The following is a 24,750-nucleotide window of genomic DNA, read 5'->3' as shown; positions in this document are numbered from 1 at the left end:
CCTTTATTAATTCATTACCAGGTATTTTATTATTTTGACATGACTTTAAATTGGATTTTTTTTTTACAATTTAGCTCCTAACTTCTTGTTTATGTTTAGAACTGCAGCATATTATTTATTATGAATTATTTTATAGCATTTTACAGAATTCATTCATTTCCAGAATATTTTTGGAGTTGTAATGCTTTCTATTCCTACTCTCTTGAAAACAGAAATAATTTACTTCTTTTTCTCTTTGGTTCCTTTTGCATCTTTTTCTTGCCTAATTAGTTTGGCTAGAACTTCAAAATTTATGCTGGTCTGTAATGAGGGCATAGGTATTTGGGTCCTATTCCTCATATGATGGGAAAGCTTTTGAGTTCTTATCACGGTACATGTTAGCTGTGGGTTTTTTACCTACAGCCTTGTTTTTTATTAGATGGTCAACAAATGAATGTTAAATCTTGTCAAATGCTTTTTATAATTCTCATTCATTTAACTTCTGTTTTTCTTGGATCATTACATTAATAAATATGCATATGTTGAACACCCTTATATCACTGGAACAAATCCCACTTGATTATGATGTTTGAATCTTTTAAGTATTGTTCAATTTGATAGGCCATGATTTTATTAACTTTTGCATCTGTGTTTATCGGAGATATTGTGGCTCTTGCATGGTGTGTTTGTCTGGTTTTGGAATAAGAGCAATGTTGGCCCTATAAAATGTTCATAAATTTGGGAGAAAAGTTAGAAAAATATTGGTATCTGGCCTTGGAAGTTTGGGGAAATTTACACCTGAAGTTTTCTGGATTTTTGCCTTCTGTGTGGTGACTGAACTCAGAGCTCAGTGAGTCTAGTGGGTGAGTTACCCTTTGGTTTGTGGCCCCCGTTCAGTTAGCTGCTAGATATGGTACCATCTCCCTTTTGCTGGCTTTACCACCTCCATTCACTCCTTTCAGAAATACAGGTATGCAGGCCACTCAGGGTTTTCAGGTGATGGGATGTTGAGAATTGTGTGCAGTCATACAGGATTCTGGTTATAGTCTGAAGGTCAGCAGATATCAGGGGTCACAGTGAGGAATTTCTTGGGCTGTGGAACCTCAAGGACAAGCACAAAACTAATTCCTAACAAAGGTGACCAACTTATTGGTTATATCAATCATGAATTTGAACTCAATTAAGAAATTCTCTTCTCTAGAATATATTAAGATCTTAACAATCAGAGGCTAATAGGTTAAAAAGTCACCACTGTTATTTTTGTAATGCTTATTGGGTTACCATTGATGATGATAATATTTAATTGGAGCAATAGGAATGGTGCCTTATCAATTGGCTCATTAGCATCCATGTGTCCCACCAGTAAATGTAAGATGTTTTCGCCAAAAAAAAAAAAAAAAAAAAAGAAGCATTAGAGAAAGAAAATTGAGCTCATATCTAGTTGCAGGGGAAAAAATGTGTCAGATGCAGAAGGGCAAAGCTGAAGATGAGAACTTTCTAAATAAAATGTATGTTCTGCAGCTACTTTTAGTATTTTAGAAGTGCCAGTTTGATAGTCAAAATCAGAAAACAAGAATCTTGTTGGATCATCTATTACTTCATTTTTTTAAGAATTATTTTTTTAAGGTTGGCTGGCTTTGTCCAAACATTCTGTGACTCAAGCACCTGTAAATCCAGCATGATCTCTGCCAGGACAGTGAGGGCATCTTCACCTGTGCAAACAGACTAGGCTGAGTTTTTCAGCAGTGCTGGGAGCTGAAAGGGGCAGGTTCATGCTCCCAGCACCCTGCACAGTGTGTTGACACAGAGATGTAATTTATATTGATGATATGATTTCCTCTGACTCCTGCCTGCTCTTTGATGGTTTTGCTTCACCTGTTGACATGAACTTGGCTAAGCTGCATGCTCATTTGGCCATGGGGGAATCAGTTGCATATGTGATAGCACCTTTCTGCTATGTTCTCATTATTTTTCAAATTAGTAATGGGATAAGCATGGGGTTTCTTTAGAAGCAGAGACCCCTTTTTGAAGGCTTTTGCATCTCCTTTAGCCCCTACAATCCATTTCATGGTTTTATTCAAAGATGGATTACACTTGTCACCATCACATATGTCAGGGAATGTGCCTGTTGTTTTTGGAAATGGGCACATTGAATTAAATCTACTCTCTAGACTGGTTGGAGCTGTCTCTTGAATGAAAGTCTGTGGCTCTACTGAGTTCTTTCTTTACATCATTTCCTATTCCCCCGCATCATGCTCCTTCAATTGACAAGGGTCGTTAGAATTTATAACATACCATATTTCAGTGTAGCCATAAAAAAATCATGGTGATGGACAAATGTACCATAGTTCCATTTTCATCTGTCTTGTCTTTGCTAATCGTTTGGACTCTTTTGGAGGATATATTCTATGGCTGCATTTCCTATGCTTCCTACTATAGTGCCTTGCTCAAGTACATAGAAGACCTTTTCTAAAGGATTCATTCTCTGTGTCATTACCACCTAGTCATGGCAGTGTCTGGATTGCTGACAACTCATTTGTAACTAGAGCTTGAAACATTTAAACGAATTGAAATATAGTCTTAAATTACTAGTTCAAATATAGGAAGGGGCCCTTGCAGAGAACGTGGGGTTTTCTCTTCCTGTCCTGGCCTTTGGTGCTATGTTACATTTTTCAGGAATATTCCACTGGCCAGTGAATCTCTTTGAAATACACACACACACACACACACACACACACACACACACACACACACCCTCTTTATAGAAATTGTAAGACTTTGATTTTCATGATTTAGGGTACATTAAAAACACTGAAAACAGGGCCAGAGTGATGGTGCAGCAGTATAGCGTTTGCCTTGCACACGGCCAACCCAGGAACAACCTGGGTTTGATCCCTAGCATCCCATATGGTCCCCCGAGTCTGCCTAGAGTGATTTCTGAACGAAGAGCCAGGAGTAACCCCTAAGCACTGCTGGCTGTGGCCCAAACCAAAAAAACAAAAAACAAAAAACACTGAAGACTTTATGCAGTGAGAGATGAAGGCACTGCCACCAGGAAACTATATTCTCCACAGCTTTTGGCAATGAGGCTCCAGAATTAACTTCCTGCTCATCTGATTAGTTTTTGAAATTGGACATCCTTGTCTGAGACAATAAATATACTAGTACATGGATATTATTTTTCTTTTCCATAGATCATGTAACTTTTATTTTCTCTAATATTTTTGTACCTATTTCCTTATATTTTTAATATTTCAAAGATTATTTTTATAATATTTTAACATGAGCATAACTTTATCTTATTCTCATATTATTTTATTTTCTTTTGTAAGGTCTTTGAGGAAAATAAATGCTGAACAATTCATCTGAAACAATTAGTGATTATTAAAGGCAAAATATAACTTCTCTTTACGTAATTTAAATAACATTTTTTTACTTCACCAGCCTTCTTTCTTCTAAAGATTACAAAGAAAACATCCTTTATCATGCATGAGTATGTTCTCAGCATTCTTACCAGCAGATTTTCGATTGTTTTACACCTCTTTGTGCTTTTTCGAAGAAGGCTTCTATCCAAAATTATGCTCCCATCTTTACCACCAGAGTTCTTAGAGTGAGTCATTTTTTAAAAATAATTTAATAATTATTATTGTGACCAATGTGAATTACAAGTCTTTCACAATTATATTTAAGATACATAGTGACAGTGAATTAGGGTCTTTCCACCACCACTGTTTTCCTCCCTTCAAACCTGTTCCCAACATGCATCCCATACCTTCTCCCCTTGTCCCCTGGACTGCTAATGTAACTGATCCCCTTTGTATGGTGTTATGCTTTTTAATGAATGTCCAGCTACTAACTTTGAGTTTCACTTGTTGTTACAGTGGTAGATTTCCATCCTTGAGTTACAATAGTCTCTGCCACTAGGAAGTAAGGCCATAGGAACAGGCATTATCTTTTTTGTTTGTTTGGGGAAGGGGAACACCCAGAGGCACTTAGGGCTTTCTTCTGACTCTGCACTCAAGGATCACTTTTGGTGAGCTCGGATGACCTATGTGGTGCCTGGGATCAAATTAAGGTTGGCCTTGTGCGGTGCTTCTCAATTATTTTCTTTATGCACCCCTAGGAAGAAGAAAACATTTTTGTGCCCCTGTGTGACTGTAAATAGTATCTTTATTTAAAAAAAAACTTTAGACTGCAAAAGAAAAATATATAAAATAATTTGAGTGGTTTTTTAATCAGAGGTGATGTCTGGATTAATGGCTACAATGAGCACGTTTTGCAATACAAAGCTTTTCCAAGGGGGTTTGAAGCAGGACACAGCGACTCTCAGCTCCAGAGACATAAAGAGACATAAACACGGGACTTAGCTTGTTATGACAGTGTTTGCCTAGGTCAAATGTGCCCCCCTTTACAGAGCCTTGGCACGCCCTACTATTTGAGAAGCACTGGCCTTGTGCAAGGCAAATGCCCTACTTACTATACTTTCACTCTGACCCATCTATATGGCACTGTAATTGGGAAGATACATACTGTCAAAGTCTTTCTTCCCTCAGTAACTGAAAGCCCTTCAGTTACAAAGAGGTTTATTAAATTATGTACCAGTGTGAAGGGGGAGGAGGTTGTTCTTTTTATGACTGAAGCTCAACTGCAAACACGTTTGTAATCATGATGCTTAGATAAAGATATTATTTAGAAAACAAAACAAACAAAAAATAAAAACTAGTACCAGCAATTTTAGGCATGGCACTAGCTTGTGCTGGTATAGTTCATTGTCCCAGGATCTTTCCATTGCCTTCAGCCACCTCTTCACAGACTCAGGCCTCACCTCTGCATGTCTTCATATCAATAGGCCTTTTCCAGAATCCCCAGTAGACTATCCTTTTTCTATTTGAGAATCATCATCCGGTCACATTCCTTCAGCCAAAGAGCATCATTGGAAAGAACATTCCATTCGGCCTCATTGGTTCAACCACTGATTCCCAGAGGTGTCAGAATATAGGAAGAGATGGTGGGGAGGGTTATGTGTCTGTGCGACAGGCATTGATTGTAGCTCCATTGCTGGCAGATTTGGGGGTGGGAATGGCATATTTCCCTTGACCAGGAGTTTCTTTTTTGGCAATGATAGGCCTTGCTGGAGTGAGTACATAGCTAGGCAGAAGTTGAGCTCTGAGCTGGGGGAGGGGGATGTTAAAGACTGTGAATGGGTAGGGAACAGTGGCCCTAGAGGAGTACCCTCTGTTGATATTTACCTTTATTACCAAATCGTGTGCCCTTGGAAATAGTTTCCAACTGTGTCTTCACCTCTGTTTTGGTGTTTTTGTTTTTGTTTTTTCTTTTTTTTTTTGGATTCTGGCCCACACCAAGTGATGCGCAGAGGTTACTCCTGGCTACGCACTCAGAAATTGCTCCTGGCTTGGCAGACCATATGAAACTCAGGGATAAAACCGTAATCTGTCCTAGGTCAGAGGCGTTCAAGGCAAACACCTTACTGCTGCGTCACCGCTCCAGCCCATGTATTCACCTCTGAAGGGAGAATAATTCCAACCAAATTGACAGCATTGCTCAACACTTTAATTGGGTGTAGGGGGGATGGACCCCTAAACGTTTTCCATCCTTTGGGAGCCAGTATAGTGGGAATAGAAGAAATTAAAAGTTGTTGCTGATGGTATAATAATTGCAATTGTTAGGTGAGTCGATGATAGATCCAATCAGAAGCTTTTGATTCAATTGCACGTTTGAGGCACCTTGGAAACTTGAATGTGTCTGAGTGTCTGGCACCTGGGCTGACCAGTCACACTAGGTTCTCACATTGGGCTTAGAAGCCCCCGGATAGGAATATAGGAAAAGTTTGTGCCTCAATATTCCAAATGGGCCAGTTTAAAGCACCCCAGGACCAGAGGGAGACGAGGTTTCTGAGCTAGCTGGGGTTATTCTTTGCAGGCAGACAAGATTTTTCTCTCTGCTCCCTCACGCAAATGCTAGGGCTTTCTGTCCAGCCGTTGCACTGACATGCATAGTTCCATGAACAGCCTCAGAGCAGATTGATTGGAAAGCCCCCGAGAGACTTGTTGTTTCTATTTAAAATCTGTGTGCAAGCTTAGTATAAAAAAATGTATTCCATTTATGGAGCTTATTTTTAGTTTTCTATATGTGAATTGTGCAATTCATTCTCCTTGTTTATGGGAAGTGTGTTTCCCATTAGCAACAATGCACACCCAATTACAGACATGTGATGTCAGAAACCTGCTTTAAATATTCAGCCTGCTTTTCCATGGACTTTGAAGAGAGCTGAGGTTTTTAGGTACACTGTTTACCAGGCCTATCTTATCTGTGTGTGTCAGTCTTATCAACTGTTGAAAGATCACACTACTATAAAAAAAAAAAAAAAAAAAAGAGGTTGAGCAAAAAGTCACAATAGCTGTAAACTTCTGTGAAAGGTTTCCAGGGCCAAGCATTCATTTGAGTGCTGGCTGCAGGCCAGTACCAGAGATCTGCAAGCTCTACCTCTGCCTGGGGCTGCCTCTTAGCATAGGTTATGGGGTTACCATTAGAGACCTATCCCTACACTAAAATCCCACCCAAGATCCTTAGAAGACTGAGGCATTTTATAGAAGCAGAGAACCATGCACCACTAGGCAAATGGAAGAATCTGGAAATTTTCAGCCTATCACAAGCTGCATCCTGGGAAGCAAGTCTACTCTGGTTAGTGCAGAGTTACTGCCCAGACCTTTGCCTCTTTGCCTGAAGGCTCTGTGATTAGTGGGGACCCAGTGAAACCAAAGCCACTGCCATGAATGCATGGAGACCTGCCACCAACACACACACCACTTGCATAAACTACCACCCAGAACTGAAAAAGAGAGAGAGAGTGACAGAGACAGAGACAAAGAGAGAGAGACAGAGGCAGAGAGAGGAGAGACAGAGAGAGAGAAAGAGAGAGGTTGAGTGTGAGAGAGAGAGAGAGAGAGAGAGAGAGAGAGAGAGAGAGAGAGAGAGAGAGAGAGAGAGAGAGAGAGAGAGAAACCAAGTATCTTCTTTTTATTCCTCTTGAGGCCTGCTGCCTCTGCCTGGGGATTTCTAAGAGAAAGGGAGAGATAGATGAAAATTTATCAGCCAGAGGTGGCTGGGAGCACTGGCTTCAATACCCAGAGATAATAGAGATGAGGGCTGGAAGGACGGGCCCATGATATGAAGCTTACCACAAAGAGTAGTGAGTGCAGTTAGAGAAATAACTACACCAACAACTGTCATGATAATGGTAGTGAGTGAGAGAAATAGAATGCCTGTATTGAAGACAGGCTGGGGGTGGGGGAAGAAGGTACAGGGGGCATTGGTGGTGGGAAGGTTACATTGGTGAATGGGGGTGTTCTTTTCTATAATGGAAACTCAACTACAAATATATTTGTAATTATGGTGTTGAAATAAATATATTATTTAAAAGAGAAAGCAAGGAATAGATACAAAGCGGGCAGCATCTCTCCGATGCTTTATCTCTGTCCCCCTACCCCAGACCAGCAAGCACTACTCTGGTCACTATCCTGGGACCCCCTGCACTGTCAAGATTTTCCTTTTATATCTAACATAACAAGGAGGCATGCCAAATGGATGTGTCCAGTCTCAACTGTTATTATAGTGGGGTTGTCCAAGGGGCATGTCCAAATTCATCTGCCACACATCAACACCACTAGGTCCTTGTATGCCCCCACATTCTGGTGCCTGATGGAGCAGCATCTCTGGTTAGGCTCTGCCTTGCTGAGAACAGAAATCATCCTCACCCCGCTTAAAAGACAAGATCTTCTAAAGCTGAAGGAAGTAGACATATTTTTAGCTTTAGAAAAATATGAAAACAATATGAAAATAATTATTTTTAATATGTTTTTGGGAGTCCACGCATCAATTGGTATTCAGGGATTACCCCTACTTTGTGCTGAGAGGTCATTTCTGGTGGTGTTTAGTACCTTACGGAATGCTAAGGATAGAGCCACGTGTGAAGCAAACACCCTATCTGCTGTTCTATTGTTCCAGCAGCTGTTAATGTTTTATACAGAAAAAAAAATCTAAATAGAGAAAGAGGAATTGTAGATCTCCAGGTCTCTTGACAGGAGTCTTGCATCTGTTTCTACTTTCTAGCTCTCCACCTAGTCCATCCTTAAGACCTGGTACTTTCCTGTGTAGCACTAGCATGGCAAGTTGTTTTAGGGTTCAGTGAAATTTTGATGGTGAACATATATTTTGGTAGTGTGTGTTGTAGGATTTGTTCACCTGGATGATGCTAAAAATAATTATAGGCATGCCAGTGATCAGAGTCTAATATTGGCTGACTGCTGGTCTAGTGCAGCCCAAGCCTCTGTGGTTCTGGTTCCTTTTCACAGATGCATGTGGAGGCACGTATGGTGTTGAGACCACATAGTTGCTACTCTACACCTGAGTTATTAGTACCCTATTGTTAACCTTGCTCTGGGCCATGGGGAGGGTCCCCAATGGACTTGGCTGGGGTCAGGCTGGGCTGAGCCACAGATTGACCATTGGGCACTGTCTTCACACATAAGGGGCACCACATCTGAAATAAGGCAGTTTGCAGATGGAAAAGTTGGAGTGTGAAATGACTGCCCTAAAGGCCTTCAAAAGTACAAAGCAGCCCTTGAGTTGCAAGTAGCCTACCCCAGAACTGAGTTATGTATTAAGGAAGGTCGCCCACGTTCACCGCCGCCACAGCTGAGAAAATGGACGCTGTTTAGTTAGGAACTTCATCTGTGAGAAACTCAGACCAGAGGTGGGCTTTGTAGGGTTTTTCAAGGCTCCTTTCAAAGTAACAGGCTGGAAAATCCAGCAAGCCAAAATCATCACTTTTCTGCACTTGGCGGGGGAACATTCAGAGCCATGAAAGGTCCAAGTGCTCTGCTGTGGAAGTAGTTCCTTAGTTGTGGGTGGTGCCTAGACTATGCAGGAGCTTTGATGTGGAAAGTTTAGTTTGTGAAGTGGAAGAAAGGGACCCCAAGGCTGCTTTGGGCTCACAAGTCAAACCTTCTCCTCAGTGAACCGTGTTTCCACACCCATCACTGGCTAGCTCCCCAAAATCCTTTTTTGGTGCTTGCAGATGGGGTTTCCTTGCATGAATGGGATCAGTCTTACACACAATGTTCTGCAATTTACCTTGATCTCTCTCTGCACAGTAGAAGCTTGTTTATCCCATCCCACTGATCATGGGCGCTATGAAAGCAGCCACTGGGAAAGTGGATCTGTCTATGTTAATGGCATCATGGTCATCTCCTACCCGTAGCCTCATCTCTGGTAGTCCTTTGGTGGGGATTGCCTCTCTGACGTCTGGTGAGTAAGTCCTAGTTGAATTAACAAATGTTCCCACAAGGTCTGTTTCAAAGAATTTTAACTTACATAACCTTTCAGATTTATAAAGACATGATTTTATTTTTCTGGCCCAGAGTTTAACAACCTTCCAACCATGGCCCTCTGTAGTCTTCTTTTACGTGCCCGTTGCCCTATTGGTTGCTTGTGCCCCCCCTTTCCCCTCTTGTCTTATGCCTTAGCATCCTATTTATGTGATTTTTCACTTGTGTTCCACTTGGAATATCCTGGAGGCCCACAGGGGTCCCTATGAGAAATTAGACATTGAACATATCCCTATAAATCTAGCCTATTAAATATTTCTCCCTTTAAGTGACACATAGACCCTCTGTTTGCACTATTCAGTAATAGTTTCCATTATTAAGACAGTGGAGAAGCTGTTTGGCTCCTGAACTGCATGAGCTTTCAAGAAGACAATCAAGAACTTGGTCACTTCGTATTTAGTAGGGCCGAACTAATGAGTTCAGATGAGTTGTAGGCATCACACACTAGGCTCTGAGACGGTAGTGGAAGCTGTTTCTCTGATTATTCTTTCCATCCTACTGTCTGCCGAAATGGAAGGGTTTTTAACAAAGCAAAAGAAACCAAGAGAGAAATAATTGCTGGATCTGGGTGTAATGAAAGTTAAAAGGCAGCTAGGTGGGAAGGTGAGGTAATCAGTTGTACAGGGACACAATTCAGCCTCATATCTCCCGTGGGAGATCCATGCCTCCAACTCTGAAGGGCAGGAAGCCACTTCTGCTTCCCCACCCCATCTTTGCCTCATGGTCCTCACTGCTAACCCTGTGTAGCTTCCAACCACTGTCGCAATGAAGAATAGATACTCAAGTTTTTCAATATGCTGCACATAGGTACAGATTCTTTAGCACTGGAAAATTGAGTCTAGTAAAGCCAGCAGAGCTTTCTTTCTCTATTTTTAGAGAAAGAGGCAGGACTACATTTCTTTTTTATTGTTGTCTTTGGGGTAAAGTTTTATTATACCATGTCCACAACCAAAATACCAATATTCATCCATCATTGTCCATAGACTCTTTCCCCACCCCCATTAGGTATCCACAGTTCACTGTCATTCTAAGGGTTTGCTTTTATTGGACATAATTTCTTTATCTTATTCTTTCTCTTTTTTTAGCCAACACAAAGCTCTCTTTTAATAAGGCTTTAGGTTTTTTTTAGGTTTCTTTCACATTTTTTTTATTCATTTTAACATTTATATTTACTTTGTCCCTCGAGCCCCCAGATTGTAGTACATTATAATATTTCTTACACAAAGCAATCCAAAGCCACAAAATTTATGCAACTCCCTTAACATTAAAAGCTGTAGTATTGTTGACACAATTGATAATAATACAATAATTCATTAAGAATGAGTCAAAGGAGCACAACAAAGACTCTGTCGGTGTGGAAATTGTTTGCATAGGCCCAGCAAAATATAGGGGACATAGAAAGAAAAAGCCTTGGCCTAAATACAAGGAGACCTTACCTCTGAAGTTTTCTGGTATAAGACCAACTCTAGGCTTCAGCCATAATAGGTTGTCCAACCCAAGTCATTGTCTCTAGTACCAATACACTTTTATTTTTCACACAGTCACTATTGTTGGTGTCAGGTTTCTATAGCCAAGGAACTCAGAATATGTCCATATCCTAATAAGAGTAGATGATGCGGAGCACCCTTTAGTTTCACTCACAATTAGAGGGTGATGCAGAGCTCAGTCTTTAAAGCAGGTTGTTATTGTTGTTAAGTTCTCTGGGTGTTAAAGGGAAGTCTCTGTTGAATAGGTCTATGCCAAAGCAGTGGTAGGATCTTCCATGGTAGAGGATTGCATTCAGGTGATGTAGTACACAACCATGGTTATTTTGTAGATGGCATCCCTGGTTCAGGGGTAAATGGACAATGCCCATTCTTTCAAGACATGAGCCAGGTCTTTATGACAATGTTCAGGATGTAAGGTCCTACCGCATTACAAGATTTGTGTCTTCCCACCTCTCTAAAATAAGAACGTGTTTGTATATAATTTCCCATTTTAATGTGCCTATGCAAAGGAAGAACAGTATCATATGGTGAGATTGGTGCCTATGGGAATGCTAGAACAAGTCCAACAATCCAGTTGACTTGGTTCTTATATAAATGTTAAATGGAGGGACACTTCTACAAACTTCCTTATTTAACAAATAACAAAGGGAAGGAAAGATAAAGAGGGACTCTTTCCACAAAATACCTTATTGAACAGTTCACAAAGAGGAGAAAAGATAAAATGTGGGGAAAATAAACAATCTAACTTAAAACAATAGACTCAATTGTCACCGTTTGTGGGAACTAATCAGAAACCTAGTATGGTAGTGACCACAGTTACATGATGAAGGAAGGAAGAGGCCAAGAGGCCACTGCGACTAAACAAGTAGGAAAAGATTACTGGCCTCTTTCCAGCCTGAGAGTCCATCCTCTCATTTTTATTTTGAATATATATGGTACCCTCACGCAAACTGGACTCTTCCCAGAGTCCACCCTCCCACTTTTATTTTGAATATATATGGTACCCCACGTGAACTGGTCTCATTTCAGCCTGAAAGTCCATCCTCCCATTTTTATTTTGAATATATATGGTATGCACAGGGACGCTAGCCCCCGCACGGTTTTAAAATGGAGACCAATGAGAAAAAAAAATACCAGTGAATGTCATGACATACACCAATATTGCATCGGCCCGCCCTCCACCCCATGCATCCCCCATCAGTGTAGGGAGAGAAAGGGGGAAAACCTGAGGACCACTATAGAGTCCACCTGGACCTGTTACCAGGGAAGGCCTGGAGTAAAGGGGAGAAATAGGGGAACGGCTGGAGGCCTGTCAATCCTCCCAGCACCCCCTAAGCTAGGGAGTAGGCCTCCGGCATGGGCTGTCCCCTAACCCCATACCTGGGAAGAGCCAGCCTCCAGGATCAAGGAACTGGAAGCCAGACATCTGCCCGGCGCTTCCCCTTGCTCCTCCCCCCTAGAGTAGGGGGGGGGAAGCTTGAGGACCTCTAAAAGAGTCCACCTGGAACCCACTTCAGGCCACCTGAGCTGGCACCCATGGAAGGCCTAGGGTCCAGGGGGAAATAGGGAATGGCTGGAGGCTTGTCAAACCTCCCAGCACCCCCCAAGCTAGGGAGTAGGCCTCCAGCATGGAGTGTCCCCTAACCCCATACCTGGGAACAGCTGGCCTCCAGGATCAAGGAACCAGAAGCCAGATACCTGCCTGTCCCCTCCCCATGCTCCTCCCCCCTAGAGTAGGGAGGGGGGAAGCTTGAGGACCCCTAAAAGAGTCCACCTGGAACCCACTTCAGGCCAACTGAGCTGGCACCCAGGGAAGGCCTAGAGCAGGACTACATTTCTATCACCCCACTTAGCCTCCGTGACTCTTTCCCTCCAGCAGGTGCCTAGAACATAAGGGTGGTATTTCTTTAAGATGAGTTGTAAATGATGTTGGTGAAGTGAGATCCCAAGATTGTAGAAGTCATTTGTGAGGTCAGCTCTGAGGCAAGTAGAGTACTTATAAAGAAGCATTCACCATCCACTTTGGGAGAATTACTCCATTTATTTTAGGTGGGAAAGGAATATTTATAATAGTGGAGAGTAGGGTATGGACTCTGTCAGCCAGTCAGATGACATGGGAGAGGGAATTAAAACAGGCTGTGTGCTTCTGTGTTTAGGGAAAACTGAGTAAGGGGATTAGGGAAAGCAGGGTGTGTGCTCAAGGTGATTAGAGTAACTGGGAATAAGGGGGAAATTAGTAAGAAGAATGTGAGCTTTTCTGGGAAATAAAAAACATTTATTTCCTCTGAATTCAGATCATTTGGTTTTATTTGGAAAAATGTGACCTCTGGCATCAGTGTCATTTCTGGGAGCAGGAATTCTCTACCTCTAATTTGGGTTCTGTTCACTGTAAACTGGATCCCTTTAACGGTAGGCTTGAATAGGCTCTTCAAGAAGCCAAGTACTGGGAGTTCACTCTCTTGGGAAGCTTCTAAAGTGGTGTATTTTTCTTCTTTGACCTAGGGATGAGAGATCCAGCTTTTTGCTCTCCTCACTAGGTCACCAAACTCTGAGCCTTTCCTGCTAAACATGTGACAATTGATTGGGTCCTTTGTTAGCATCTCTGGGAGAGAACCTCAAAAATAGCCTGTCAGGCATGTGACAGGCATTCCAACAGATACAAAATGATGTCATCAGATGGGCCCTTGGTTGAACCACATTGTCAATCCTAAATTGAAGGAATCTTAAATGAGTAAAAATTTCACTCATTACATTTTCACTCATTACATTGCTGTCAATACAACATGATCACTTCCCATGTCTTTTTATAAGCGACAACACGTGAACATAATTTAATGATATCATGAATGGTATCATTGGTATCAATGATAGTGTCTATATCTGAAAATTATCAGTATACAAGGGGGTGAATGTAGGTGTAAGACTTAGCCAACCAGTCTAAGGTACTTTATAGTGTATCTCTGCTTTTTAAAATTCCTATGACAATTCCAAGAACTCTGCTCTTAAGTGAACCTCAGTATCCTGGTTTGAACCATACTCCAAGTACCTGTATGACCATTTCTGGAATAGTGGTTCCCAACTTCTTTATATCTGCGGGCCAGTACCCTTACCACATTAAAACTAGTGCTTTAGGATGCTAATTTGGTCAGTATATACAGTAGGAGCAAAAGGGATTTGATTTATTAGTGAGACTCAGACCTTGGTTTCTACTGCCTTCTCTGCTATTTCATTTGGATGTTTCTTACTTTCTCTGCCTGATACCAACCTAGTCTTGGGTGCTCACTTTCTCTAGAAGTGTAGGGGAAAGTTTCTGGTTAAAATGCCTAGAACTGGGACCAGAGAGATAGCATGGAGGTAAGGCATTTGCTTTCCATGCTGAAGGACAGCGGTTCGAATCCTGGAATTCCATATGGTCCCCCGAGCCTGCTAGGAGCGATTTCTGAGCATAAAGCCAGGAGTAAACCCTGAGTGCTGCCAGATGTGACCCTAAAACAAACAAACAAAAAGAAATGCCTAGAACTACATTTTCTTTTTTTAATAATAGCTTAAATGTTGAAGAAATAGGTGTCAGAGGTAATATAGTATGTTAAAGGAGTGCTTATTGTGTTTAGTAGAGAAAAAAGACACTTCTTAAATTTGCAGTTTGTTTTGTTTTTAGTTGACTGTTCAGTCATATAAACTGAATTATTTTTCATCTTAAAAATATAGTGGAGAAAAATATAGTTGCATAAAGGGTCTATGCAACATACCCTCTAATGCAGAATAAGGCAAAGAGCATATAATCAAACTTGGGGGGAAAAACATGAAACAGTGGAACAGTAAACCCCAGAGACCCAAAAAGCTGAAAACCTGGACTAAAAGGTCATGTTGAGATTACAATAGCCTGTAGGGTGTGTGCTAGTATTGGTTTCAGTGGTAGAGGGAAAAGGAAACTAGCTGGGACCCTGGAAACTTACATTCAGACTGAAGTAGAGAACTAGAGATAATTTACCTTTAGCAAACAGTTTGTTTTGGAGTTGTTCTCCTAGAGTTTGTAACCACAGGCCTTTCTTTAAGTGTAGTCAGAATTCAAACAGAATATTTGCTGACCAGTGAGCCCCAAGGCAAGAAATAAACCTAAAGTGATCTTTGATTGATAGCATCCCAGAGTGCCTGGCAGAACCAAATATAAAAACTGTCTGGAGGGACTTCCCCTCCACTTAGAGGTCACAGGATTGGAAGAGATAAAGACCACCAAATGTGAATACAGGGTTCCACATTCCAGAGAGGGAAATTAGAGCCTTGAGCAGGAGACAGAGGAAACCACAAAGGGCAGAATTAGACTTCCAGGAAAGCTTAAGATAGAGATTTTTGATCAGATAAAGGAAATCCTAGAACTGCCTAGAATAGTTTACACTTAACTTTATACTTACCCATTTTAAAGGAAAAGAACTAAATACGAGGTTCTAGGAGTTAAAATTGTGATAGTGGTAATGAAAAACTTAAAATGTGCCCATTAAACAGCAAGATTTTTGTGGCTGAAGACAACTAATAAAGTCAATCATTTGAAACAGAATTACTCAGAGAAGTTGAAGGAAGCCCTGAGATGGGAATGATAAATTACAGATATTGGATTTATAGACTTTCTTTCAGCAGTGTGATAAAGTTATTTCCAAGTAAATTATATTCTTGGAACAACAATTATGTTTAAAAGCATGAAAAACAAATATGTACAACTAAACCACACTATATCAAGTTATTCCATATTTTATATTAACATCAACACATAAAGGTACACAAATTAGTTATAAAATGTCATTGGGACATTGTACAGTGACTATATTTAATTAATGTGCTGCATATTTTAATTACTGAGATTAGATCTTAGTTAAAGATTTATCCAAAAAATTAAGTATGCTGTAAAATATTAACTAAACTTACTGTACAGAACATTCTGCAATGTAGACAAACACAAGATCATTAAATTGTATTTGAAGCTCATGTGTAATATGTTACCTTTAACAAAAGTTATTTAAGAGTTAAAAATATCAGAAAAGGGGGTGAAAGACTCGTTCATGTCCTAAATTCTCCTCTTACTAAACTGCGGAACCCCCAGAGACCACCCCAGTTTCTCCAGAAATGGAAACAGTGACGATGTGAGGCCCATCAGAGCTCTTGTGTGCCTGGAATCTCCTGACCTCTTTAACCAAGGTTTTGAGTACTAATGCTCACTCCATCTGTCCTACTGTGATGTTTTCTTTGAAACTACAAGCAACTGATTAACAGTTAGTTCAGACCAGTGATTTCTTGTCCCTCAGTACCTGGTATTGGACAATACAGTGTCCTGACCAATGTTTCTTGTCTAGATGCTGTGGAGAGCCTTTGAAAGGCTACATCATTGCTTTAGGCACATTGTTTCTACAGGATTTTATACATAAGTAGTACAGAAATCTTACCAATATTACACATTCATTTCACCCAGTGCAAACCTAAAATCAAAAAGAAATTTTCATTTCTTGATTTAGATCAACATAACCAGTACATTGGCTATTAATCCCTTTAAGTATTTGTGCTACATTTTATGTAGTTATAAATTCTACATTCTCAGAAGCACTTATTTATGCACAATAGGCAATACTGTCATTAGATCTTTTATTATCAGTAGAATTTCAGTTACTCAACTGTTTTACTAATGAGTCATTGAGTTGAATTGTTTGCTTGGGGAGTTTGCTTAGTCAGCTCACCTCAGTTTCAAAACCCAAACATGAGGTTGAAGAGTTAGTACAGTTTTCTTTGCACATAGTGAACCTGGGCTCAATCCCTGACAGTCCTATATGGTCTCCAGAGCACTGAAGAATGTAACTCCAAGCACAAAGATTTCCCCCTCTATAATGGGTTGAGGGGTATTCTCTGTTCAGGGAAAGGAGAGAGAAAACAGTAAAGGAAGCAATGAGTCAATCAGAGACAGGCCAGGTTGCTATAGCTTCCTGCCAGCTTCCTCAGGAGAGCTGCAGCTGTGGTACAGGTCTCCAGTGTGCTTCCTCAATGCTATGACACAAAGCTGACACAGGGTGTTTTGCTGTCAACGGTGCAGCACCGGGATTGCAGGGAACTTCCTAAAGGTGTCTTTTCATTAATAACCACGGGTAGCTGCAGGATATACTGACTCATGTCTTTATCCCTTGAGCATGTCCTTCCCAGAATCTCTTGACTATCCCTGGTTCTGTTTTTTGGTGAAAGCAATTAAACATTGACACCATTGATTTCTCTTGTGCCTTCACTCAACTGTGGGTTCAGGGAACCAAAAGTGGAACATCTTGAGCAGCTTATATCTGTTTTACAATGAAAATGTTGATGTTTCAGATGCTGTGGACCAGGGGTCCTCAAACTTTTTAAACAGGGGGCCAGTTCACTGTCCCTCAGATCATTGGAGGGTCTGACTATAGTAAAAACAAAATGTATGAACGAATTCTTATGCACACTGCATATATCTTATTTTGCAATGAAGAAACAAAACAGATATAAATACAATATGTGGCCCGCGGGCCATAGTTTGAGGACCACTGTGTGTGGACTGATCCAACTTGGCATTTAGAGTTATTTGGAGGATCTTTACAAATTTGGCTAATTGAGGTGTTTCCACTGAATCTTTTGAGGCAGGTGCAGAGAAAAATAGAGTAAAGGGGGCAGGTGGCATAACTTCCTAGAGCACCTGCACAACAAAATGGGCTCTTTGTTACAAACTGTAGAAGAAATTTGTAGGTAGATCTAGTTTATCTTAAAGGTGACATTGTTCTCAAATAAGAGATAGTAGCCTATTTTTAAGAAAAACTGGGGCCGGAGAGATAGTACAGTGGTAAGGCGTTTGCCTTAGATGCAGAAGAACGGTGGTTCGTATCCCGGCATGGTCCCCCGAGCCTGCCAGGAGCAATTTCTGAGCATGGAGCCAGAAGTGACCCCTGAGCGCAGCCGGGTGTGACCCAAAAAAAAAAAAAAAAGGGAAAAAGTAAGGGAACTCATAGATCAGTTTGGAGGCTATGTAAACATCTGCCCTTGGTTTATGTTTTAGACAAATATGGCAAATAAATTAGGCAATTTTTGGATTTGGTAATCTCAGGATCTACATCAATTTGAAAATCCTCTCCTTTCACACTGAATCACTGAGGTTTAACACATATGTAGTGTTATAAGAGTATAAGTCTTAGGGGCTCAGCAGGACTAGCTTACATCACTTCAAATGGTGTTTTTATTTTGTTTTGTTTTGTTTTGGTGCTACACTTGGTGGTGCTCCTGGCAGGCTTGAGGAACCATCTGGGATGCAAGGATCAAACATGGATTGAAAGTGTGCAAGGCGAATGCCGTTCCTGCTGTGCCATCATTCCTGCAAACTAGTTTTCTTTGTGTCACATCCACAGTTGATGAGTTTCTAACTCTGCATACAAGTGCTTTGAGAATACAGAGAAAGGCCAGGGAATGAGTCCTCTATTAGGGGATGATCACGTGAGGAGTATCTGCATGGGGAGATGAGTCTATTGGGTACTGAGACTCCCTGGGCACATATATGTGTTAAATGACACCCTGCTTTTATGCAAAACAGACATTCCCCAACTTCCTCTTTCCTTTTCACCCATCCTTTTGTCATGTAAATGCCTGCCTAGACTGTAGTAGCTTGATATAGGTACCTTTGTCACTCACTCAACCCTCCCCCTCCTGGTTGGGAAATAAAGGGGTTATGGTTTTGGCTTGGCATACAGAGAGACCATGAGGCAAGCTACTCCATGATTCTCTCCTGACTAGCTAGGTTTATTTGTATTTATTTTTTTGGTTTTTGGGCCACACCCGTTTGACGCTCAGGGGTTACTCCTGGCTATGCGCTCAGAAATCGCCCCTGGCTTGGGGGAGACCATATGGGACGCCAGGGGATCGAACTACGGTCCGTCCTACGCTAGCGCTTGTAAGGCAGACACCTTACCTCTAGCGCCACCTTCCCGGCCCCTAGCTAGGTTTATTAATTCTTTACAGCTACCCATCTTTAGATCCAACCACCTGGAGTTGGAAATATAGTGCTTGGGGTGATTTTACACATATGCAGGTTCAGTTATTAATGTGCTTAATTTTTCTTTGAATTATTAAAGACAAGTACTTAGTATTCATGTGCCACTGAGTTAAAAAATAATCTTTTATAATGTACGACTATTAGGGAAACTACTGTTAATATATGCTGAACAAATCTTTTTCAGATTTAGTAATTAGCCAGCTGTTTTAATGAAACATTGTTGAGTTATTAATTCATGCAAACTTGGTGATATAGGTTCTTACTATCAAAAAATGGGGAGAAATTTGGGAGTTTTTTCTTTATTTCTATAGAGTTTGTGGCCAAAATTTTATTTATTTATTTTAGTGAAGCAAAAATAGTTTTTGTTTTGTTTTGTTTTTTGTTTTTTTGTTTGTTTGTTTTTGGGTCACACCTGGCAGCGCTCAGGGGTTACTCCTGGCTCCACGCTCAGAAATCGCTCCTGACAGGCTCGGAAGACCATATGGGATGCTGGGATTCAAATCAATGACCTTCTGCATGAAAGGCAAACACCTTACCTCCATGCTATCTCTCCGGCCCCAATAGTTTTTACTAAAAAATTTAGATGTGATAGGAGAAAAAGTGAGAAATATGTGTTCAAGAGAGTAAAAGCCAAGATTTACAATAGTAATGTGGATGGTAGAGTGAATATCTCATATATGTGATTCCTGGCCTCACTGACAAAAACAAAACACTAATTTAGATTTTATAAGAAAACAATCTGTCTTGGAAAATAAAAAGAATGATAAAAATAAAAATGCAGGGCCCGGAGAGATAGCACAGCGGTGTTTGCCTTGCAAGCAGCCGATCCAGGACCAAAGGTGGTTGGTTCGAATCCCATATGGTCCCCCGTGCCTGCCAGGAGCTATTTCTGAGCAGACAGCCAGGAGTAGCCCCTGAGCATTGCCGAGTGTGACCGAAAAACCAAAAAAAAAAAAAAAATTCACAGTTGAGCCTTACCTTTAGAAAAACTACTTACCCCTCCCCATTAACATCTGTTGAATGTTTGATTCTAACATTTGCATCCAAGAATCCCTCACAGTTTGCACTATCTAGATCAGGGCTCCCAAATCTGTTCCATCTGTGCTGCTGTTAGCATCTTTGTACATTTTAATGGCACTGAATCCCTAAGCAAAACTGAGTTCATCTTATTTAAGTCCTTTCTGTCCCATCCACGACTCAGGATCCAGCTCTTCTTTGAAAGAAACAGAGCAGGGTCTAATGCTGACACTGAACTGCCCCACGCTTGTAGTCATTGGATGGAGGTGGAATGTTTCTTGATTCCCCATCACTCAGGGTTTCACTGCCAGGGCCACCCGCAGGAAACTGCATCCCTTGTTCACAGCAGTCTCTTTCCATTGACTCCAGGAGAAGCCATACAAGTGTTCTGAGTGCAGCAAAGCCTTCAGCCAGAAACGGGGCCTGGAGGAGCACAAGAGGACTCACACCGGGGAGAAGCCTTTTCAGTGTGATGTGAGTTGAGCTACCCTTCCCTTCCCCCATGTCTACCAGGAGCATGAGTGTGTGGGACTGGCCTGTGTCTTTTAGTCTCCTGAGCTGTTGAATCCACAAAACACATGGTAGTGATTTTACTGATCCTAGATTACTGGCAGCAAGTCAACTCTCTAATTTCCTTAAGTCAGGCTCACACCCTGTTCTAATGCAATTGGGTTGTTATCCCATGGTCTAACTCATCAGGAAGATTTGAGGCCTTGTTATGTTTCTGCCCTAGTCTTTTCTAGGTTAATGGTGGTTAAACCAGAGATTTAGTTAATTCATTAAGGTCAAATACTAGATTTTTTAAATGTGTAAAAACTCTTCTTTGTTCAAATAACACTACTGCCAATTCTTAAAATGTCCTGCTATGACATTTAAGTAACTATTTCTATCATATCAGTTAAGCTGATCTTTTTAATGAGCAAAGACAGTATTTTCAATGTCACTAAAATTAATTTTATCCGTGATTAATTAAAAAAAAAAACGGTTTAACAAAGTGCAGCCTTTCTCCTGAATTTTCTAGTGCGCAGGCACTAGAAAATAAGCATCTGGGTATTTATTTCTGACACAGAACAGCAACAAGCATTTTAGTGTAGCCCCTGTGTTGGAAGAGCTGTTCAAGGTGGAATGTGCAAGGTTGCACAGAACAGAGCTGCCTCTAAACATGGAAGGAAACTTGATTCTCTGGTCTCTGTGGCAGCTCCCACGAGAAGAAGCTTCAGGTCCTATGTATGAAAGGAAACTCATAAACACAAGATGTTTTCCTTGTCCTTCCAAGAAACTTTGGTGGGAAGGTTAAAGCAACAATGAGCTCCCCACAGGAATCCCCATAAAAATACCTCTTGTCAAAAGAACTTCTTTACGGAAAGAAATGTTCTGAATTGCCGGCAAAAGGCATACAACTTAGGCATTTCAAGTAGTTTAATTGGAAGCATGTTCATAAGGGAAAACCTATTTATTCAGTTGTACAATTCCATTACAAAGTTGATGAGAGAAATTAAAATAACTATGCATGAGTGTCATTCCACACTCAACTGCCAATGCCAGATATTCATTGGCCATCTACTTTCTTGGATAAAAGGAACATAATGTGGGCTTTTAAAGCACACAACATGATTTTTAATAGTTTTCAATCATATTTTCAAACTGATTATATTGATATCTGTAGTGTATTCATAAAGGATATTGGTCTGTCATCTTCTTGCTTTATAAAAGTCTTTATCTTTGGGAAGTGCTGCCATCACAGAATGACCTAGGAAACATTTGTTCTTTTTTGGAAGAATTAGTATTTCAGTTATTCTTCAAATGTTAGGTAAAATAATTCATCAGTGGAACCATTTGGTACTCAATATACTGGAATCTTTTTGCAATTGAATTTCATCTCGGGTTGGAAAGTGCAGTGGGTAGGGTGCTTGTTTTGCACATGATGGTACCACAAATGGTCTCCTGAACCCCATCAGGACTGATCTCTGAGCACCACCAGATGTGCTCCCCAAAAATAAAGCCCATGGAAGGAATTAAGTATAGAAACCGAGGAAGGTGAGCGAATACCCGCATTTTTTTTATCCAAAATAACATATCAACTTAAGGAAAAATTAGGCAGAGGGTCTTAATAGGCATTTCACCACACTAGACTTATAGATCACCAGTGTTGAAGAGATGTTCTTTCTGGGTTATTACTAAAGCAGTGCGGAGCAAGGCTGCAATGAGATTTCACCTCTCATGGGTTAGGATGGACAACTGCGAAGAATTGGGTAAGTTGTTAAGGAAAAGGAGCCTGTAAATTTGTGCAGTTTCTACAGAAATAGTATGGTGGGTCCTCAGAAAATTTGAAGTGTAATGTCTAGATCATTTCATAGCTTTAAGTATTTATTAAAGAATATTAAAATACTAATTTAAAAACTCATGTTTGTCCTGTGACCAATAGTGCAACAACTATTTAAAAAATCTAAGGTGTGGAACAAAGTCAGAATCTATCAATGAATAATTGGTTCAAAGAGATGTGTGCAGAGTGGACCACTACTAGGCTACTTTAAAAAAGGCTGCAGTCTTACTTTTCCTGACAACACTGATGGAGTTGAGGAGATTAAACTAGTGGATTCAGTCAGCAGAGGGAAGAAATAATATAGTATTTGCCTTCCCACTTATTTTTAGATACAATGAAACAAGACAAATCAAAAAATAATGCTTGCTAAAATAAAAAAGAACTAGATTAATGGAAAAATAGGTTTCTAAGTAAGGTGCTGTAAGCATTTGTTGGCCATTTTTTTTTTTTTTTTTTTTTTGGTTTTTGGGCCACACCCGGTAACGCTCAGGGGTTTCTCCTGGCTACGTGCTCAGAAGTTGCTCCTGGCTTGGGGGACCATATGGGACACCGGGGAATCGAACCGCGGTCCGTCCAAGGCTAGCAAAGGCAAGGCAGGCACCTTACCTTTAGCGCTACCGCCCGGCCCCTGTTGGCCATTTTTTAATGAGACAAAATTGCAAAGATTAGTGGTAAGAAATACCTGTGTCCCTTATATCACCTAGAACACAGATATTTTAAGAGCTTTAATATAACATTGTGAATACACTCACCGCATCATCAAGAAGGAAATAGCATCTTTAGAGCAGTAGCTAGTAGCTGGGGCTCAGAGGCCTCACATTTAAGCTATAATCTCTTTTGAAATATAATTAATAAATGTGGACTATGCATATTATTCATTTCACTTCTGGTTCTTTTTCTTTTTCAGTTCATACTAAAGGGGATTTACCTTAGACAGTCTATGTAGATAATAAGATTGTTATATGGCTGCCAGGTTTCTCGGCAATAACTGTTACCTGTGGATCTTCTATAGGTTTGTGATTTGGCTTTTAGTCTGAAGAAAATGCTGATCCGACACAAGATGACTCATAACCCCAACCGGCCCCTGGCAGAATGCCAGTTCTGCCATAAGAAGTTTACAAGGAACGACTACCTCAAGGTGCATATGGACAATATCCATGGTGAAGTTGACAGCTAATGGAAGCTGTATGCGACTTAAACCCTTCACAGGAGCTTCTGACCTGGAACACAGAGGTTTCTCCCCTGATGGACGTAGCAGAAGTCGCCCAAAGGAATTCACTGGTCTCAGTTTTCACTTGCCTAAACTTCAGATTCCTTAGGTGCAAATGCAGAAAAGTAAATTACTGTTTTTACCAAGCTTTGGAACAAACAGAAGAGAATGACTCTGTTGCGCTGCCTGATATGGCCTGTGCTTTCTCGAGTATAAAAACAAAGAAGGAATCTTAACTCTTTCGTGGCCTTCTCCTCACAAGAAGCTTATCAGTTTCCATTAGGTCTTTCTACAATTGTTACTCTTGTGTGTACGTCTCTGTGAATACTGGTTATTATGAATTTTACCCTAAAAATCAATATGCCCAACTATTTTATTGCACATGATATTTTGAAAGTGATGTCTTTATTCTTAAGTATGAAGACAGGATAAAACTTGCTTTCTCAGGAAACCTCAAAAATCAAGCTTATGCCTGACCTACACTAGGTCAGTTTCAAATAGAGGTATTTCAAAACCAAAGCATCTTTTGCAACATCTGTCCTTTTAAACAAGAAACCTTACTTTCTTCTCATCATATGCTCATGCTCTGGAATATTTTTGTAAGATTGCCACAACAATGACCAGGTCCTTCCCCTTAAAGCTTTATTAAGCTGATTCTCCTGTGTTCATAGCCAATTTTCTTTGCAAATAAAAAGGGGAAGAGCTTAAGGACTGGGGCCAGAGAGATAGCACAGTGGTGGGGCATTTGCCTTGTGTGCGGCCAAACTCAGAGGGACCTGGTTTGATCCCCGGCATCCCATATGATCCCCTAATCTTTTGGGGGTGATTTCTGAGTGCAGAGCCAGGAGTGACCCCTGAGTGCTGCTGGGTGTGACCCCCAAGCCAATCAATCAGTCAATAAAGTTTAAAAAAAAAGAGCTTAAGAACTGAACTGACAGTATAATGACAGCATTATCCCAGCATGAGTGATGATATCCCACTCCTTTGCCTGTTCATTGCACAAGATATGTCGATATATTATTAACATTCTGTGTTGCAAAGGGCATTTCCAAGAATCATGGCAGGCAGTGATGATGAAACACTTTTGAAGTAGCCTCAGTCATCCTCTGTAACTTGGAGTCTACTATGAACATATAAGTGTGATGATTGAAACAAACACTGATGTTTGAGGGAAATTAAAGTATGAACCATAATTTCTTCTTCAGGTTAAGTTCCTGTAACATTCTTGATAACAATTACATTGAAAATTTTGTGTTGTAAAAAGACAAGATAATGATGTCATAATAGCAGAG

At 40.6% G+C, this 24,750-nt stretch overlaps 1 protein-coding gene across 1 annotated transcript in view; it reads left to right on the top strand.

The window, feature by feature from the left end:
* The window catches only part of PRDM5 (PR/SET domain 5), a 166,003-nt gene extending 141,701 nt beyond the window's left edge, over positions 1-24,302 (top strand). The window contains exons 15-16 of the mRNA XM_049786905.1: positions 20,295-20,399; positions 23,261-24,302. Coding sequence (XP_049642862.1) covers positions 20,295-20,399; positions 23,261-23,425 — 270 coding nt within the window. The 3' untranslated portion in view covers positions 23,426-24,302. The remainder of the gene's footprint in view (positions 1-20,294; positions 20,400-23,260) is intronic.
* Positions 24,303-24,750: the final 448 nt, after the last annotated feature.

Source organism: Suncus etruscus, chromosome 14, assembly GCF_024139225.1.
Source record: "Suncus etruscus isolate mSunEtr1 chromosome 14, mSunEtr1.pri.cur, whole genome shotgun sequence".
NCBI lineage: Eukaryota > Metazoa > Chordata > Mammalia > Eulipotyphla > Soricidae > Suncus > Suncus etruscus.
This window is presented reverse-complemented; position numbering and strand designations above follow the sequence as displayed.